The sequence below is a fragment of the Dromiciops gliroides genome, chromosome 3 (assembly GCF_019393635.1).
Source record: "Dromiciops gliroides isolate mDroGli1 chromosome 3, mDroGli1.pri, whole genome shotgun sequence".
In the NCBI taxonomy this organism is placed as follows: Eukaryota; Metazoa; Chordata; class Mammalia; order Microbiotheria; family Microbiotheriidae; genus Dromiciops; species Dromiciops gliroides.
The window spans coordinates 71,712,959-71,730,955 of NC_057863.1; the positions used below are offsets into that span (position 1 = coordinate 71,712,959).

General features: G+C 40.7%; 1 protein-coding gene across 3 annotated transcripts in view; it reads right to left on the bottom strand.

Moving 5' to 3' along the window:
• SMARCAL1 (SWI/SNF related, matrix associated, actin dependent regulator of chromatin, subfamily a like 1) overlaps positions 1–17,997 on the bottom strand; it is an 82,788-nt gene that overhangs the window by 22,367 nt on the left and 42,424 nt on the right. For 2 of the 3 annotated variants that reach the window (XM_043995086.1, XM_043995085.1), the window contains 2 exons: positions 4,996–5,136; positions 668–886 (listed from right to left, as the gene is read on the bottom strand). In XM_043995086.1, the coding sequence (XP_043851021.1) occupies positions 668–886; positions 4,996–5,136 (360 nt within the window). The remainder of the gene's footprint in view (positions 1–667; positions 887–4,995; positions 5,137–17,997) is intronic. The other variant, XM_043995087.1, reaches the window with a different exon arrangement.

Below are 17,997 nucleotides of genomic sequence, written 5' to 3' on the forward strand. Positions count from 1 at the left end.
AGAATGACAGACAGGAATCTGAGGCATTCTGTATCTGGCCCATTTGTGTTGTAATCACCCAGAAGGCTGTGTCCCTTTGGGTTTCAGTTGCGCCGTCTACTGTTTCAAGCACAGTTAAGCACTTAATGAATGTTTTTTTGTGAAACGGGGATGATGGTCAAGTCGAGACTGCAATTTTACTAAATCAAGCTCCTGTCATCCATCATGCCAGGGGAGTGGGGTGTTCTGCCTTCTCAAACACTGTGGTGAACAGAATTACCATACACAAGACTGACACATTCTTAAAGAATCAGGCCACAACCCAGTCTCCTTCCTTGGCAGGAAGACTACACTGATGGTGATTTTACATTTCTTTGACAATTCATAATCATAGGACGGCACCCAACAATGAATGTTTCAGGGGTACCATTGAGAGTATCAGTCAGCACTGTCCTGTGGGAGCAAGCACTGGCTGGCTCACAGAATACTGGATAAGCTAGGACATCTTGTAGAAGGAGGGGAGGCTGGAAAACCAGATGCGTTTTCTGGTGAAAGGCTGGAACTCAGATGGAAAGCTATTTCAAACCATGTTCAGATATACTTAGAGGTCCTAGGAAAAGGGCTAAGAAAAAGAAAACCCACTGGAAGCTTCTAGTGGCTGAATCATACCCCTCAACCATGGACTCACGCTTGTCTTTTCTGCGGTCATTTCCTTTGCTGCAGCAGCCAGAACAGCCCTGGTCTTGGCATCCATCTGCCCTGGGGCAACCACCACCATCTTGCGTTGCTTGGCTGGGAGTTGGGAGAGGACATCGGACTTGAGCCGTCGAAGCATGACGAACTCCTCTAGCAGAAGCTTCAACTCTCCAAGATTGGAAGAGCCAGAATAATCCCATCCCCAGCGCAACTGTGGAGAATCCGGGCAGAGAAATAGGGAGGGTAAGCGGACAGAGGCCAAATGAACAAAATTCACTTTCTTTCTCTCACCTTCCCCCCCACCATCCTGCTGAAAAAGGAGAAAAAAAAAAGAGACAATCAGTATTTATACAAGGCTTTAAGGCTTGCAAAGCACTTTGCCAGGATCACCCCATTTTAGCCTCACAAAAACCTGGGAGCTACTCATCATGATTCCCATTTTACAGCTGAGAAAACTGAGGGCAGAAAGATGTTAAGTGACTTGCCCAGAGTCACACAGCTAGTAAGTATCTGGGGCTAGATTTGAACTTGGGTCTTCCTGCCTATCTTTTGTGTCAGCTGATGCCTTCTATTGAACAGGATCTATTTGTACAAAAATATAGAAGTTCTTTTCAAGGGAGTCAAAAATTAGAAACAAAGTGTGGTACATGAATGTAATGAGTATTACTATGTCATCAGAAATGATGAACAGGCCAATCTCAGAGGAAACTGGGAAGAACGCTATGAACTGATGCCAAGTGAAGAGATGAGGGCTAAGAGAACAATACAATGATAACGTTGTAGAAGAAGACAACCTTGAAAGACTTTAGACACCATGAGACGAGCTGCCCCCCCACCCCAAAAGAATGAAACTGAAACAGTGAAACAGTGAGTGGCTATTTGGGGGGGGGGGGCGCGGAGATAGCTGATAGTAAAATGCACAGACATTTTCAGATGTGGGAAACATCAGTGGGCATTTGTTTTGCTGGGCTTTGCAGTTATGCATGGAGGTTTTTTTTCCTTTCTTTTCTAAATTTGTTTAATGAGAAAGGGGAGATGAATAAAAATGCTTAACTGAAAAAAATAATAAACTTAAGAACAACAACAACTCCTGATTGGAAGAGGGTCAGACAGGGCCTTTTGTTCTTACACCCAGGGACCCGAAAGGGGCCTCAAGGGGCTGCCCCAAAAAGCTGACAGAAGGAAACAGAAACCTGCTCACTTGGTGTTTTTCACTGGGCTCCAGAGCTTATTACCATCATTAGCAAAACCAGATATTCTACTTTTTTCTACTAAGAATGAAGGAGAGGCAAAGAGAGACTTTCCTCTACCAGACAACACACCTGATGTCCATTAACATCCTCTCAAGGCCCCAACACAGCAAATTGTTCCTCTTGCCTAAAATGGTCATAATGGCCCTAGTGGAAGGGGGAGGGGAGGGGAAGGACTTTATGCTGTAATCTCCCAAGCCCCGGGGCCTTTGTTCCATCCTGGTTAATGTATTATTACTTTTTTGCCAATGAAGTTTTTAGTACTTACTGTCAATAAGCCTGAGAAAAGTTCCCAGGTGACAAGACAAAGAAAAGGCACATACAAAAAAGGGGAACAGGTTGTAGGTGTTTTTGGACCCTGGGAAGGGTCCAAACCTAACGCCAGGCAGTACTTTCTTCTCTATGTGTTTGCCCTGCCAAAGACACCTGGGCATTCTACCCTTGGAGATGTATCAGTTCTTCCAGGAGGTAAATGGTCAGAATTAGAGAATATCAATGTCCATTTCATACAATGTCATGACTGTGAGGAACAGGAAATTTTGGGATGGGTGACTACAGGGGACTGGAGAATTATCCCCCCTGAAGATATTTTTCTGTTTTGTTTTGGTTTTTTGTGAGGCAATTGGAGTTAAGTGACTTGCTCAGGGTCACACAGCTAGTAAGTGTTAAATATCTGAGGCCGGATTGGAACTCAGGTCCTCCTGACTCCAGGGCGGGTGCTCTATCCACTGCGCCACCTAGCTGCCCCTATCCCTGAAGATATTTTTTAAAAGTCTCAACTTTTTGTCGTTTATTGGATTTTTAAAAGCATTTTCGTTTTTAATATATTTTCAGATATTTCCCGCCCCAGGCCCCACAATGAGCTTTCTTGGACCAATGAAAACCAGTTCAGTAAAACCAACACATCACTGTGACATTTTTGACAAAATCCTGTACTCATAGTTCATTACATCTCCAAGGGAAGGAAGGGGATGCATTTATTCATCTCTTCTCCAGGGTTGAGATTGGTCACTGCAATTATGAGGAATCTAGCTTTGTTTTAGTGTTCTCTCTGTTTCTTCACCTACAAAATGGGATGACAGTACCAACCTTGGAAGTTTGATAGCAAGCCCTGTATAAATGCTAGCTATTATTATTATTTTGTTTAAAGAGTTTTATGAATCTTTTTTGGAGTGTTTTATAGTATTTTTATTTATTTCACTAAATATTTCCCAATTACATTTAGAGACAGTTTTCAACATTTGTTTTGAGCTTTATGAATCTTAAAGGGCTAGGTACTACTATTATTATTATTGATGTTTTTGTATTTTTCTCCTAGTTTTTATTTATTTCACCCTGCATCAGTTCATATAAGTCTTCCCATGTTTCTGTGAATTCCTCATATTTGCCATTTCTTGCAGTGCAGTAATATTTGATTACTTTCACATACCACAATTTAGATAGATTGAAAGGTGTACCAGGTGCAGACCACCTTCTCAAAATAAGCTCTTTCAGAGGCAACTTTGGTATGACAAAAGCTTTTTATTACATTCTTATGAGAATGGGCTCTCATGGATTGTTTTTACTGTGTGGTGCAACACGGCACCAAATCTATAAATTGATTTAGGTAATACTGATGTTTTTACTATACTGACACGTTTAAATGATGAGCAATGACAGCCCTTCTGGTTACCTAAGTAATCTTTTATTTCTGTAACAAGTGTTTTATAATTATAGTTATAAAAATCTTAAGCATGTCTTGGTAGGTTGACTCAGATATTCAACGAATTTTGTGCTTAACTTTGAATAGGATTTCACTTTCTATTCTTTTCTCTTAGTTTTTGTTATTGTTACATATAAATGCTATCATCTGTAATCCATTTATTTTGTATAAACAAATTAAATCTGCTCCTTTGCTGAAGTTACCGATTATCTCAGTAAGTTTCTTTGCTGATTTTCTGAGTCATCATGTTATCCACAAATAGGGATAACCTCCACTTCTCTGTGCTAATAATGTTCATGCCTTTAATTTATTTTTCATTTTGTTGCTATTATTATTATTTCTAGAACTAAGTTAAATAGTGAAGATGGGTAATTCTTAATTTGTATTCAGATGGGGTAAGCTTCTAGTATTTCTCCATTACAAATGATGCTAGTTTTTGGTTTTGGGATATGTATTTTTTATTATATTAAAAAAAGAGCCTTTGTTTAACTACATTTTCAGGGGGTTTATCATGTGTTATATTTTGTCAAAGGCTCTATTGAGATAATCATATGGTTGGGTTTTTGGCTTTTTTTGTTTTTAATATGATAAATTATGCTAATTGTTTCATTGTCTACGGTGCTTTCAAGCATAATTTCCCTATTTGTCTCTCCTGACTTTCTGAATTTCCATTTTTGCCTTCTCTGAGAGCAAGATTACAATTCCTGCTTTTTTGGAATTGCCTGATATGTGTTGAATTTTGTTCCAACCTTTCATTTTTTGTTCTGTTTGTGTTCTTATTTTTAGATGTACTTTTTGTACAAAGGAGATTAAATTTTGTTTTCTTATCTACTTTCCCATCTTTTTTTTCATTTTATTTGGTTATTGAATCCATTCACACTTAATGCGATAATTACCAGGCTTGCATTTGCCTCCATTTATTTACTTTGCCTTGATTTTTATCTCCTTCCTCTTTTAAGCAAGCATTTTGCTTATATTAATTTGATTCTAGTACATTCCCACAGCTCCCCCCTTGTTCCCATTTACCCGACAGATCCCAAGTTCCCTGAATTTTCTTATCACTTTTACTCCTTGGCCAGCTCCCGCGCCGTACCCACAGCCCTTTGGGGCACAGTCTTTGGTTTATTTCACAAAATAGACTCACTGGCCCCTATGCTGGATAACACGAAGGAGAGGTACAAGAATGGCAAGGGGGCAGCTAGGTGGCACAGTGGATAGAGCACCAGCCCTGGAGTCAGGAGTACACTTACTAGCTGTGTGACCTTGGGCAAGTCACTTAACCCCAATTGCCTCACTAAAAAAAAAAAAAAAGAATGGCAAGGAAAGCAGCAGCATCTGATACATGAAAATGGGAGAAGGAAGAAGTACCTTTTTGGCATCGCAGTAGCGTAACGCAAAATTGTGGAACTGAGGAAAGAAGTATGGTTTGACAGCAACAATCTGCGTGTAGAGTTCTGCGGGCCGTGACATGGCTGGGGTCCCAGACAGTAAGATCACCCTCTTGGCAGCCTGGAAAACACAGCACAGAGCTGGATGAGTATATGATCGGGAGACTACAGATGGGCCATAACTGAACAAATTCGAGAAAAGAGCCTAAAATGAAGTAAGAATTTTCACCTCGTGAACACAACACCTTCCGACAGCCCTCCGATTTTCATCTTATACAAGAGATGAATCTTGGTTAAGGGTGTCAAGCTAAAAACCTGTTCTGTTCAAGAACTCTGGTTAACTCAGAAATGAGAACCTGTCTAGACTCAGGTGAGAACACACAAGCGAAAACAGTCAGACCTCGCTCCCAGCTCCGAGTGACATGAATTCTGAGCGACAGTGTAGTCCCTCTAAGCTGTAAATACAAGTCTCTGTCACAACTTTTTTTCCTCAGCTTGCTCAAATGTGTCCAACAGTGGAAAGCAGTTTCAGGGGGCATCAGATGAGTTCCTATGCTAACCTGTTGTGTGATTTCTATAAAATGGGGATGAAGGCACTGTCCAAATCTGGGAACAACAGTCGATATTTAAGGAAATATAAACCATCTCCCCTAAAGATCCTTAAAATATAATATAGGCTTGGTTGATCGCTGGGCCTGAGGTCTTTATCTGAAGCTAATAGAGATGGCCTAATAATAATAATGACAGCTAGCATTTCTAAAGCACTTTGCAAATATTATCTTCTTTAAGCCTTGCTACAACTTGGGAAGGTTGGTACTATTATTACCCCTGTTTTATGGATGAGGAAATTGAGGCAAATAGAGGTTAAGTGACTTGCTCAGAGTCACAGAGAAAGTAAGTGCCTAAGGCTGGATCTTCCTGACTCCCAGCTCAGTGCTCTTGCCACTATGGTACCCCCTTATTTAGTTGTTTTCAGTCATATCCAACTCTTCGTGACTCCCCTTTTGGAGTTTTCTCAGCAAAGATGCTGGAGTGGTATGCCATTTCCCTGTCTAGCTCCTTTTACAGATGAGGAAACTGAGGCAAACAGGGTTAAGTGACTTGCCCAGAGTCACACCGAGAGTCAATGTCAGAAGCCACATTTGTTTTGTTTTGTTTTTTTGCAGGGCAATGAGGGTTTAAGTGACTTGCCCAGGGTCACACAGCTAATACATGTCAAGTGTCTGAGGCCAGATTTGAACTCAGATCCTCCTGAATCCAGAGCCGGTGCTTTATTCACTGTGCCACCTAGCTGCACCCCCCCCTCCCCACCGCCCGGAAGCCACATTTGAACTTGGGTCTTCATGACTCCAGGCCTGGCACTAGATCTACTGCGCTATCCAGCTGCTGGTGTGCCCCTAAGTGCCTAGTTGGAGAACTGATAGAGGTTTCTTCTATTTTACAAGTTTGGAATAACTGAGAGACTGACCCTAAACTTTTCTGTTACTATAAAATGTTACAGAAATTGAGAATGATGGTAAAGAAGATTCTTTGGGAACATATAACGAATCCCTTTATTAAAAAAGTTTCAATTTTCCTATTGGTTCCTTGAAAAAATGTGATAGTAATTTCCTGATTGACTCAACTCCTTCCCTACCTCAAACCTCCCCTCATACAAAGAAAACCAGTTACACAAAACTCATTGACAAAGCAGTAAAGTTTGGCAGTGTACTGTGGTAAATTCCATTCCAATGATCCAGGGTTTGAAGGAAAAATCCTCATCAGAGGAACCAAGTTCCCCTTGGAATGGGTCAATGGGAAAATTGAGCACACAAAGATACTGAAAGGTTATTTTCCCTTTCTGAAGGGGGATGCTAGTGGACACAAGTGTGAACCTGTCTCTCCTGTCCTTGCAGGGACAAAACTTCAGTCGCTTTCTTCTACAATGCAAACAACTGTAAGGATCAGGTACCCAAGGCCTCAAAAACAGGATGAAGGCCTAAGAGGTAGTAGGGATTAGTCTGTTCTGGTTATTATTTGGTCCAGGACTCTGGCAGCTAGGACAGCATTACAATATGGTGCAGTCACAGGGCAGGTGAGTAACAACAATGATCGCTATGTACACCTCAGCCCAACCAAAAGCCGTTATATGCAGAATGAGCCACATGTTAGTGGACTTGCCAATGTAGAATTTGTTTTGACCATGCATACTTGTTACAAGGGTTTTCTTTTTCTTCTTTTAAAAAAACAGTGTATGAGGAGGGGGCATGGAGAAAAAATAAATGCTTGTTAATTGAAAAAAAATTAATTAAAAAATTAAAAGCTGTTACTAAATAATCCTCACAACTTGGGAAATCAACTTCACCCAAGGAAGCCAGACCCAGATATTCTACCTGCTACCAAGAGAGTAGAGCCAGACTTAAAAAAACAAACAAACAAAAAAACAAAAAAACCCAAAACAACTTTCTATTGAACAGGACTAAAGAATAATAGCTCTGGGAAAAAGACCTCACTGTAGATCTTGCTAGCTTTGGTGACAGCTTGCTAACTACTTAAAACATTGAGTAAACATTGGTACCGTAAGAAAATCATACACAACAAATCACCAGAAAGCGGGGGGGGGGGGGGGGGGGGGGGGGGGGGGAATGGGAGACTTCAGATGGAAAAGATGCTTCATAAAATAAACAGACAAGCCTGAAACACAGAGAGAGGGAAGACAAAAGGGGGTTTTTATAAATGCCCAATCCTTAAAAATGCCCTCCTGTCCTCCTGGGAGCTGCTAAAACCTAATTCCATTATGACAGGAGAGATATGAATTTCTACAGCTATAATTTCCCATGGTTAAATTACCCAGGCCTGGTAATTTCCTGCATGGTTTAAGGCAGCCTCATTAACATAACAATGAGTTTCTTGAATGACATCTGTAGTGGCTGCATGCCTGGCTTCCACCTATTTCAATGAAAAGGGGGAAAAGATGGAAAAGTCTGTTATCAGCGGGAGAAAATCTGCCTAGCTTCTGGTACCTATTCAAGTTCTGCTGGCTAGTGAGCCCTGGGTAAAAAGAACTCCTGTGTCAGGTGATGGGGAATTAATGCCAGGCCTTGCTGTCAGATATTTATAGGTTGGTGCTAAGACTGAGTCAGTCTTCCCTTTGGCTGCTCAGGCTGGAGTGGGATGGGATCATCACTGCTAGAGAAGCCAAAACCTATTTGGAAGGGTGAGAGAGCAAAAGCTGCATGACTATAAGAGATTTTTTTAAAAAGGCTTGCAATGGGGCAGCTAGGTGGCGCAGTGGATAGAGCACCGGCCCTGGAGTAAGGAGGACCTGAGTTCAAATCCAACTTCAGACACTTAACACTTACTAGCTGTGTGACCCTGGGCAAGTCACTTAACCTCCATTACCTCACTTTAAAAAAAAAAAAAAAGGCTTGCAATGGATAGCCCTGAAGGAAAGCTCGATCCCCCAGCATACTGAGACTGAAGAGACCTCAGCATCTGGTTTACATCCCTGATACCATCATCTCAAAGCTGTCACTAGACTGCCACCTCTATGTGGCAATCTACACAAAGGAACTCGTGGGTATTCCTTGACCTCCAGAAGCGTCCCATTTAGGGCAATACCAATGTTTACATGAGAAAGAAACAATACATTACAGACACGCAGGGACTGGTGACTTCATCAAGTCTTAGGAACTCTTGGTATGGGAAGTTCTCTGGCAGATGGCGATTCCCCACCCCTCTTATAGTTACTATGAGTACTTGGAATGAGATGACCAAATGTGCCAGAAAATGTTTCTTATTGCCTTTGGACACCCATAAAACCAACCCTGCCAATAACTTTTTTCCTCTTATTTTATTTTGACATTAATGAACCCCAAATAAATGGGTCTTTCCATAAACACATTAAGACAGGAAAAAAAAAAAGGATTATAGAGGAAATAGCAGATCTATGGAATCCTGCCAAGTCCTTTATTTAACTCTCTAAGAAGAGCATGTGGACCTTCCTTCCATTTAGCTGCAATTTCCTCCTGGCTTCTGGCTTTCTTTGTAAGGAGAAAATCCAGAGGTAGATGATTCAGTTCCTCTACCAGTAAGTCCACTTACTGGTCACTGAATAAGGACCTCACATTTAGAGTATGAACAGCTAAGTGAATGTCTAGAGATGGTCTAAAGACTGTAATTGTTATTTTCCTTTGTCTCTTTTTCTGCTACCCTGTCACCATCAGTGGAAAAGGGCTACAAAACGCTGAGAGCCACCATTTTGAAATTTTTTGGTTTTGCTTCAAGGATGGCCATTGCCAAAGAATTTGGCACCAAGTGGTGGTTGGCCTGTTTGTTGTTGATGAGCACCTATTTGGGCTGGTCTTCGAAAAGCTACCAGCCTGTTTCTGGGACCATACAGTCAAAGCCCTTCCAGCATTACAGAATCAGAGCTTGCCCTCCAGTGGCACAACCTTTAAGAACCTAGGGTCAGCTCAATACTATTATGTGGCATCAGAGGAAGATTCTATGGAGACACTAAATTGAACAATTGATTTTATTAGGGTGAATTTTTTATTATTTTAATGGAAGGAAGCAGTGGTATGAGTAATTCATCAACATTCACCATTCAAAAATAATTTATAGTTATTTTGCTTTGGAGTACATGACGCAAATAAATTTTTTAAATGCCATGGAGTTCTCGTCCTCATTTAGATTAGGTTAATATTAAAATATATATTTTCCAGGCATTATGGCTGTAATCCCTGCCACCAGGGGAGGTTGTGGCTAGTGAATCTCTTGAGCTCATGAGTTCTCAGGCACAATGGGCTAAGCTGATCAGGTGTCTGTATCAGTATGGTTAGTTCCTGGGAGGGGGGGGGAGGGGAGGGGGATGCATGCATCAGGTTGCCCAAGAAGGAGCAAAAGAGCCCAGGTAAGAAACAGCAGATTTTAATCTCCCAAATCAATTAGTCATGGGATCAGGACCACCAGTAGTCCCTGCACTTCTAGCATGGTAAAGATAGGGAGACACAGTCTTTACTTAAAAAACCAAACCAAACCAAGAACATATTACCCCCATGGACATATATTTATCAATTAAATGGCAGAGGAAGTAAGCTGTGTGATAAAAAAGAAGACAGCTTGAGATTTAAAAATTTTCTATGGATAACTCACATACAGATTTCCAAAGTGAATAACATACATTCAGATGATCAAAAGTCAGATGTAGTTACAGGATATAAAAACGTATTCTAAGTGAACACACTATGATACAAAGCACAATGGAAGAAATCCCATCTCTCCCAGAAATCAACTCCTCTACCTCCCTATGCTTTGCTATCCCAGAGATATTATCTTCAGTAATATCCTAACCAATATTAAAATATCAATTTTTGGGGGTGCAGGGCAATGAGGGTTAAGTGCCTTGCCCAGGGTCACACAGCAAGTAAGTGTCAGTGTCTGAGGCTGAATTTGAACTCACGTCCTCCTGAATCCAGGCTCATTGCTTTATCCACCGCACCACCTAGCTGCCCCCCGCCCAGATATCAATTTTACAATTCCATACTATCAGTGACCTCTCTGAGAACCTTTATTTTTAAATTATTTTTATTTATTTTATTAAATATTCCCCAATTACATGTAAAATTTTTTTGAAAACCTTTTTTAAATGTTTGAGTTCCAAATTCTCTCTCTTTCTCCTACTCCCTGCTCCTTGAGAAGGCAAGCACTCTTGATTCCTATTATACATATGAGGTCATGCCAAACATATTTTTGTATTAGCCATGTTGCCAAAGAAAACACAAACAAAATAAAATAATAAAAATAAAGTAAAAAAACTTTGCTTCAGAGTTCATCAGTTCTCCGAGAACCTTTAAAATATGCAAAAGTTAAACATCCCAAATTCAACCCCAGAAGGGCTTCTCCAATGGGAGAGAGAAAGATGCAAAGAACCCAGAGAGGGTGCCTATTATGAGAGAAACTCTACCATTTTAAGACTCAGACAAGTACAAATTAATACTACTTTACAGGGAATAAAAAGAAAAATAATGGCTGTTAAAAAAAAAAAAAAGGATGCAGGACCTGAAATATGACCCTAAATTTGTAAATGTTACAGAGGAACTAACCACAATGATGGAGGTCAGTGGAGAAGAGCGGATGTAGGAGATCAAAGAACCATCAATGATGAAGCTATTCAAGCACAGCAAACCTGAGCACATGCATGCTAATAATGCAAGAGAAACTCACAGATCTAGGAAAGAGACAAAGAAGATCCATCCTACAGAAATATTGGAAGAACTAGATAAGGCCATATCCTAGAATATAGAACCAGGGAAATAACTGAGGGGGGGGGTTGGGGGGGGGAAGGGGCTGTGTCTTAATGGAAGATAAATCTCATCATGGATATAAAGATGTTTAGAAAAATCATATTCCAGGGGCACCTAGGTGGCACAGTGGATAGAGAACCGGCCCTGGAGTCAGGAGGACCTGAGTTCAAATCTGGCCTCAGACACTTAACACTTACTAGCTGTGTGACCCTAGGCAAGTCACTTAACCCCCATTGCCTCACCAAAAAAAAAAAAATCATATTCCAGTATAGTCCTAAAAGTCCCTAATTCCCACCCTCATACATGCCTCCTTGTCAAATTTATAGAGACAAAATAGGCTCTTATGCACTTCTGGAAAAAAGTAGAGTGCTTAGAGATACAAGGATAAGAATGATTTTGGACCTGGTCCATGAGATTCTGACAAAGGAACAGCTCCCTACCCAAGGCTGAGAGAAACACACCTATGACTGACTAAGCAAAGCATCTTTGGAGCCTTACAAGGGTCAGCAGAAGCCACAAACAGCCATCTGAGAGCAACTGAGAATCAGAAGAGACCAATTCAATCTAAGAGACATTAAGTACCTCCTCCATACCTCAGTGACAGTAAGGAAATGAAGCCCAAACCCAAAGAGCACGTTTTCAAGAAGCTTTTCCCCTGGGAGGGGTAAAGACTGGAGGTGTAGTCAGAATGTAGGAATGTAGGGGAGGGTCAGGAAAGGCGAGGGGAGGCAGGGACACCTGTGCTGAGCCTCAAGGAAAGGTAAGGACTAGAAGAGGCAGAGGTGGGGCCTGAGAGAGCCTGTGCAAAGGCGGAGACAAGGGATGGAAGAGTGACTCTGGGACACAGGTCGGGGCCAGTTTGGTGCTTGCAGGGCTCATGACACTGATTGGGTAGACAGCTGGGAGTCTGGCTGTGGAGACCTTTAAAGGCCATGCTGGAGAATCTGTATTTTATTTTAGCCTAGGGACAACAGGGAGCACTTGAAGATTTTTTAAAATTTAAAAAAAATTTTTTTTTTTTTGCAGGGCAATGGGGGTTGAGTGACTTGCCCAGGGTCACACAGCTAGTAAGTGTCAAGTGTCTGAGGCTGGATTTGAACTCAGGTCCTCCTGAATCCAGGGCCAGTGCTTTATCCACTGCGCCACCTAGCTGCCCCCACTTGAAGATTTTTGAACAAGGTAGTGACCTCGTCATATTTGTGCTTTAGGGACATTAACGTGGCAGCTGTGTGGGAAAGAAACTGGAAGCTGGGAGTCCAATTGGGAAGCTACAGGAGAAAGTCACATGATACAGAGCAAAAGCAGTTTGTAAATCAGACGAAATAGCTGCAAATTAACTGTAAGGTGTATGCGGAATTTTATAAATTCAACAAACATCTGTCCAAGGTTTTAGACTACCAAGATATCATAGTAAAAATAACACCCGGCTCCCCAGGGCAGCTGAGATACCTCCTTCGGGTTGTAAAGTTACCAGCTGCTCTGCAAACATCATCTTGTTTCACAGACGCAGGGTGGTACCCTGCAAAGTGTGATGGACTTGGAGCCAGAGGGTCTGGGTTTGAATTTGTTGCTTATTAAGCTGTGTGACCTCGGGCAAAGTTACTTAACCTCTCTAGGATTCAGTTGCCTTTAATCTGTAAAGCGACCATGATCTCTAAGGTCCCTCTGGATGGTCCTCTCATCCTCATGACAAAGGACTTTATAGGGGTATGATCACCATCTTAAAAATGATGAAACTGGGGGCAGCTAGGTGGCACAGTGGATAAAGCACTGGCCCTGGATTCAGGAGGACCTGAGTTCAAATCTGGCTTCAAACCCTTGACACTTACTAGCTGTGTGACCCTGGGCAAGTCACTACTTAACCCTCATTGCCCCACTTTAAAAAAAAAAAAGAGTGAATGACCAATAGTTCATCAAACTAAATCCATGGTCCTCTCATCCTCATGACAAAGGACTTTATAGGGGTATGATCCCCATCTTAAAAATGATAAAACTGGGGGAGGCTAGGTGGCACAGTGGATAAAGCACCGGCCTTGGATTCAGGAGGACCTGAGTTCAAATCTGGCTTCAAACCCTTGACACTTACTAGCTGTGTGACCCTGGGCAAGTCACTACTTAACCCTCATTGCCCCACTTTAAAAAAAAAAAAAGAGTGAATGACCAATAGTTCATCAAACTAAATCCATGGTCCTCTCATCCTCATGACAAAGGACTTTATAGGGGTATGATCCCCATCTTAAAAATGATGAAACTGGGGGAGGCTAGGTGGCACAGTGGATAAAGCACCGGCCTTGGATTCAGGAGGACCTGAGTTCAAATCTGGCTTCAAACCCTTGACACTTACTAGCTGTGTGACCCTGGGCAAGTCACTTAACCCTCACTGCCCAGCAAAACCAAAACAAAATAAAACAAAAATAATGAAACTGAAGCTCAGACAGGTTAATGACTAGGGTCACAAAGCTCTAAGCCAAGAAATTGGGATTCAAGCCCTGCTCACCACCTAATCCAAGTCTAGCACTGACCAAAGTGTGGGGAGGGGTGAAGAGGAGGGAACCTAGAAAGTGAGACTTGGTGTCACTTTGAAAAAGGAGTTCAAGGTTTACTTATTTAATAAAAGTAGCAGAAAATGGAAAATAATCAACTATTACTATTATTTATTACTGTAATTAACTACTACTATTATTTAACTAATAGTAACTCCTACCATTTGGGGAAATGGTAATAGTTATGCTGAAATAATGTTCATGTTAACAAGTTAGAAAATATTTACATAAGGTTATGCTACCTTCCGATCTAGTTCATTTTTTTAAATTATTTTTTCATGTAACAAAAATTCCTCTCTCTCTCTCTCTCACATCTCTAGCCCAAATGGGGAAAAAATCCAGAAACCTTAAAAGAAATATGCACAGTCAAGCAAAACAAATTCCCACATTGGCTGTGTCCAAAAAATATATGCCTCAATCTCTGCACCCTGAGTCCTTCCGATCTAGTCTAAAAGGAACTATAAAATGTTAAGTTCACACTAGAAATCACATAAATGAAGAGAGAAAGCAAAGAACAGTTAACAATTAAGGAGAGAGAAATAGAGCAATGTGGGGGACTACACAACTGTATCAATCACATTTATTTTAAAAGATCTGTCTTCCCCTAATAAAAAGAAGGGTCATTGACGATTAAAAAATAAAACTCAGCAAAACGCTCATAAAATACAAACAGACTAAAGTTAAGCCACTGTCTGTGGTTTATCTTACCCATGCAAACAAGCATAAGGAAAGCAGAGGAGGGGGGATATCACAGCATCAGAGAAATTAGATTTCATGGCAAAAACATTAAGAGATGTAAACAAAAACCCTCCAGAAAAGCAAAAAAGAAAAAAAAAAACCCCAAAACAAAACCCCAAGACCCTCCAACAACCTCAAAACGTGCCAAGACTGAATATATAGATCCCAAACACCACGGGAAAGAAATACACTGGGGCAGAGATTGGAAGTAGATGGAAATATAATTGACAGGGCAGCTAGGTGGCACAGTGGATAGAGCACTGGCTCTGGATTCAGGAGGATCTGAGTTCAAATCCAGCCTCAGACACTTGACACTTACTAGCTATGTGACCCTGGGCAAGTCACTTAACCCTCATTGCCCTGCAAAAAAGAAAGAAAGAAAGAAAGAAAGAAAGAAAGAAAGAAAGAAAGAAAGAAAGAAAGAAAGAAAGAAAGAAAGAAAGAAGAAAGAAAGAAAGAAAGAAAGAAAGAAAGAAAGAAAGAAAGAAAGAAAGAAAGAAAGAAAGAAAGAAGGAAGGAAGGAAGGAAGGAAGGAAGGAAGGAAGGAAGGAAGGAAGGAAGGAAGGAAGGAAGGAAGGAAGGAAGGAAGGAAGGAAGGAAGGAAGGAAGGAAGGAAGGAAGGAAAGAAAGAAAGAAAGAAAGAAAGAAAGAAATATAATTGACTCCAAAGTCTCCATGGTAACCAATCAATAACATGTCTATAGCCCTTTAAGGTTTGGAAAGTGCTTCATCTAATTTAATCTTCCCAACTACCCTGCAAGGGAAATGCTAGGATTATTCCCATTTTACAGACAAGGAAATGAAGATAATAATAGCACTTATCTCCCAGGGTTATTCTGAGACTCAGATTACTGTGGGATGATGATAAATTAAATAAGGAATTAACAAAGAAATTATGTTGCTAAAAATGGATAAACAAGTTGATACAGGTATGTGCTGAAATACTTATTTTGCTAAAGTGCGCTTTAAGGAAATGAAGGGGAAGGTTTCAGAAGAACTTGGAAGACTTGTTCAAAGTGACGCTAAGTGAACTGAGTAGAACAAGAACAATGTATACAGTAACAATACTGTAAAGATAAACGACTTTGAAAGGCTTAGGATCTCTGATCAACACCATGATTCTAGAGATCTTAGGTAAGCAGGGGAAGGAGGTGCTGTCCACCGCCTGATAAAAGCAACAGCTTCAAGAGTACAGATTATGGGGCAGCTAGGTGGCACAGTGGATAGAGCACCGGCCCTGGAGTCAGGAGGACCTGAGTTCAAAGCTAGCCTCAGACACTTGACACTTACTGGCTGTGTGACCCTGGGCAAGTCACTTGACCCCAATTGCCTCACCAAAAAAAAAAAAAAAGAGTACAGATTAAGACTTTTTTTTCCTGACATGGCCAATGTGAGAATTTGTTTTGCTTGACTATATGTTTTCTGTAATGAGGATTTTGGTTTTCTTTCTTTTTAAATGTGTGTGGGGGGTGCTGAGTAAAGAGGGTGGGAGAGGTGATTTTTGTTGACTGAAAAAATAAAATTTAATTTAAAAAAATCATGGAGGTGAATGAAACTTTGGTATAAAATAGACTAGCATATTTTATAGCCTGACCAACATTTTCTATAAGATCACCATACTTACCTAGTTCAAGAGAAAAGGATTCTGGGAAATTAGATATTCTATCTTTCCATTGTTCATAGGTTCCAGTGAAATGCAGTTAAATGCAATCTCTCCTTTAGGCCTCTGCCATTTTTTTAGGGAGACTGTCATCACTCATGGTCCTGTCCTAATCTCTCTTGGGCATGACCTAATTTACCTCTCACATCATGCATTAGCTGATACTGGTTGTCAGTACCCAGTACTAGGACACACAAAATCATACAGTGTTAGGATGGTCTTTAGAGGGGACTTAATGTTATGCTTGATTAGGGTTTCCTTCTACCTGCCTCCTCTATCCAAGAATATCCAGATGACTTTCAAGAGCATCTAGACTGAAATAAGGACAAAAAGATGAGTCCGGCCAACAGGAGAAAGACAATCTCAGCCTGAACCCAGAGAACAGTGAGTTTGAAAGCAAAGGTGAAGATATAGGAGAGATTGATTTCAAGAAACCCTCATGAATGGCAGCAACATAATTCACAGGATGTATCCGTGGGTCCTATTTAAAAGTACTCATCGATCAGTGTCCCAGACCCAAACCAGAATCATATATACGAATTAGCAGTTAAGAGATTAGTTGTAACAGTGTCGCTTTGAAAAACATTCAACTACTACAAGATATTAAAAATTCAAACGCTACTTTAAAGGGTAGGGATCACAATCGTATATTCTAGAGAAAGCAATATGCGGAACTGTTCAGGCTAACAAGGGAGATGTCAGCATTAATAAGGCCAATGCTAAGAAGGTTTCGTATTATAACTTTAATGATGTAATTTATCTATTGCGCCATTTCTTTTGTCTAAACAATCAAGCCGGGCAAATTTAATTTTAGTTATAGCTGCAATATTAGAAGCGCAGTACCCTGCTCCAGCAAGATTTTTCTAAAAAGGCATATTAAGTGCTCTCCAAAGAAGGATTGTCACCCTGGGAAAAATGCTTCATTTAAACATGCCCATAATGGTTATGGACACATAAATATTTATAAGAAATAAGAAGTGGGAATCAAGGTTTTCAATGAAGAATTTTTTATTTTTATTTTTTAATTTACAACGCACAAAATAATCTACCCTTGCAAGATGGATGATGTTACTTGCTATTCCAAAGGACATCTTTTAAAAAGCACTTTAAGGGAAAAATTTAAATCAGTTTAACCAATATTTTGGGTGTCATCCAGCTTCCCAATTTTCATTTTACACAAAATGTAAGCCTTCTCTCAAGAAGCAAGAACTTAATTTTACACCGCCCCCCAAATGTGGTTGTAAAATGAAATCTGCTTTAACAAAAGGGAAACAAAAATCTGAAAAGAATGCTTTTGTGAGTTCAATTTATAACTCTAGTGGGCTCCCCTGGAGATACTACAGATGAGAAGTGAAAAACTCATCACCCAATCTGATGTGGGAGAAAAACATTTTCTCTCATCACAGAAGAAGTGATATTAAAAACATTCACTCTCCCCCCCCACCCCCAAGACCTGTGTGCCTTCTATTCATTAAGGGAGAGGCAAACCTATATAACTTCTTAGGACACATCATCATACTGATAAAAATATCATGCGCTCTCCTCCTTGTTTTCTGAATTCATGTGAATGGCTCTGTAGACCAGACACTCAGGAAACAAATTTAGGCCAGAACAGATGGAAATGTAGATGACTGAGGCTTATCTAGAACACGCAGGCCTGGGGCAAGGCATATTCTGTCAAGCTAATGGGCAGTTTGGGGACTTGTCTGTCTCTTCTAGTGATGGGCATAAGCCACTGAATCTAACCCCATCCC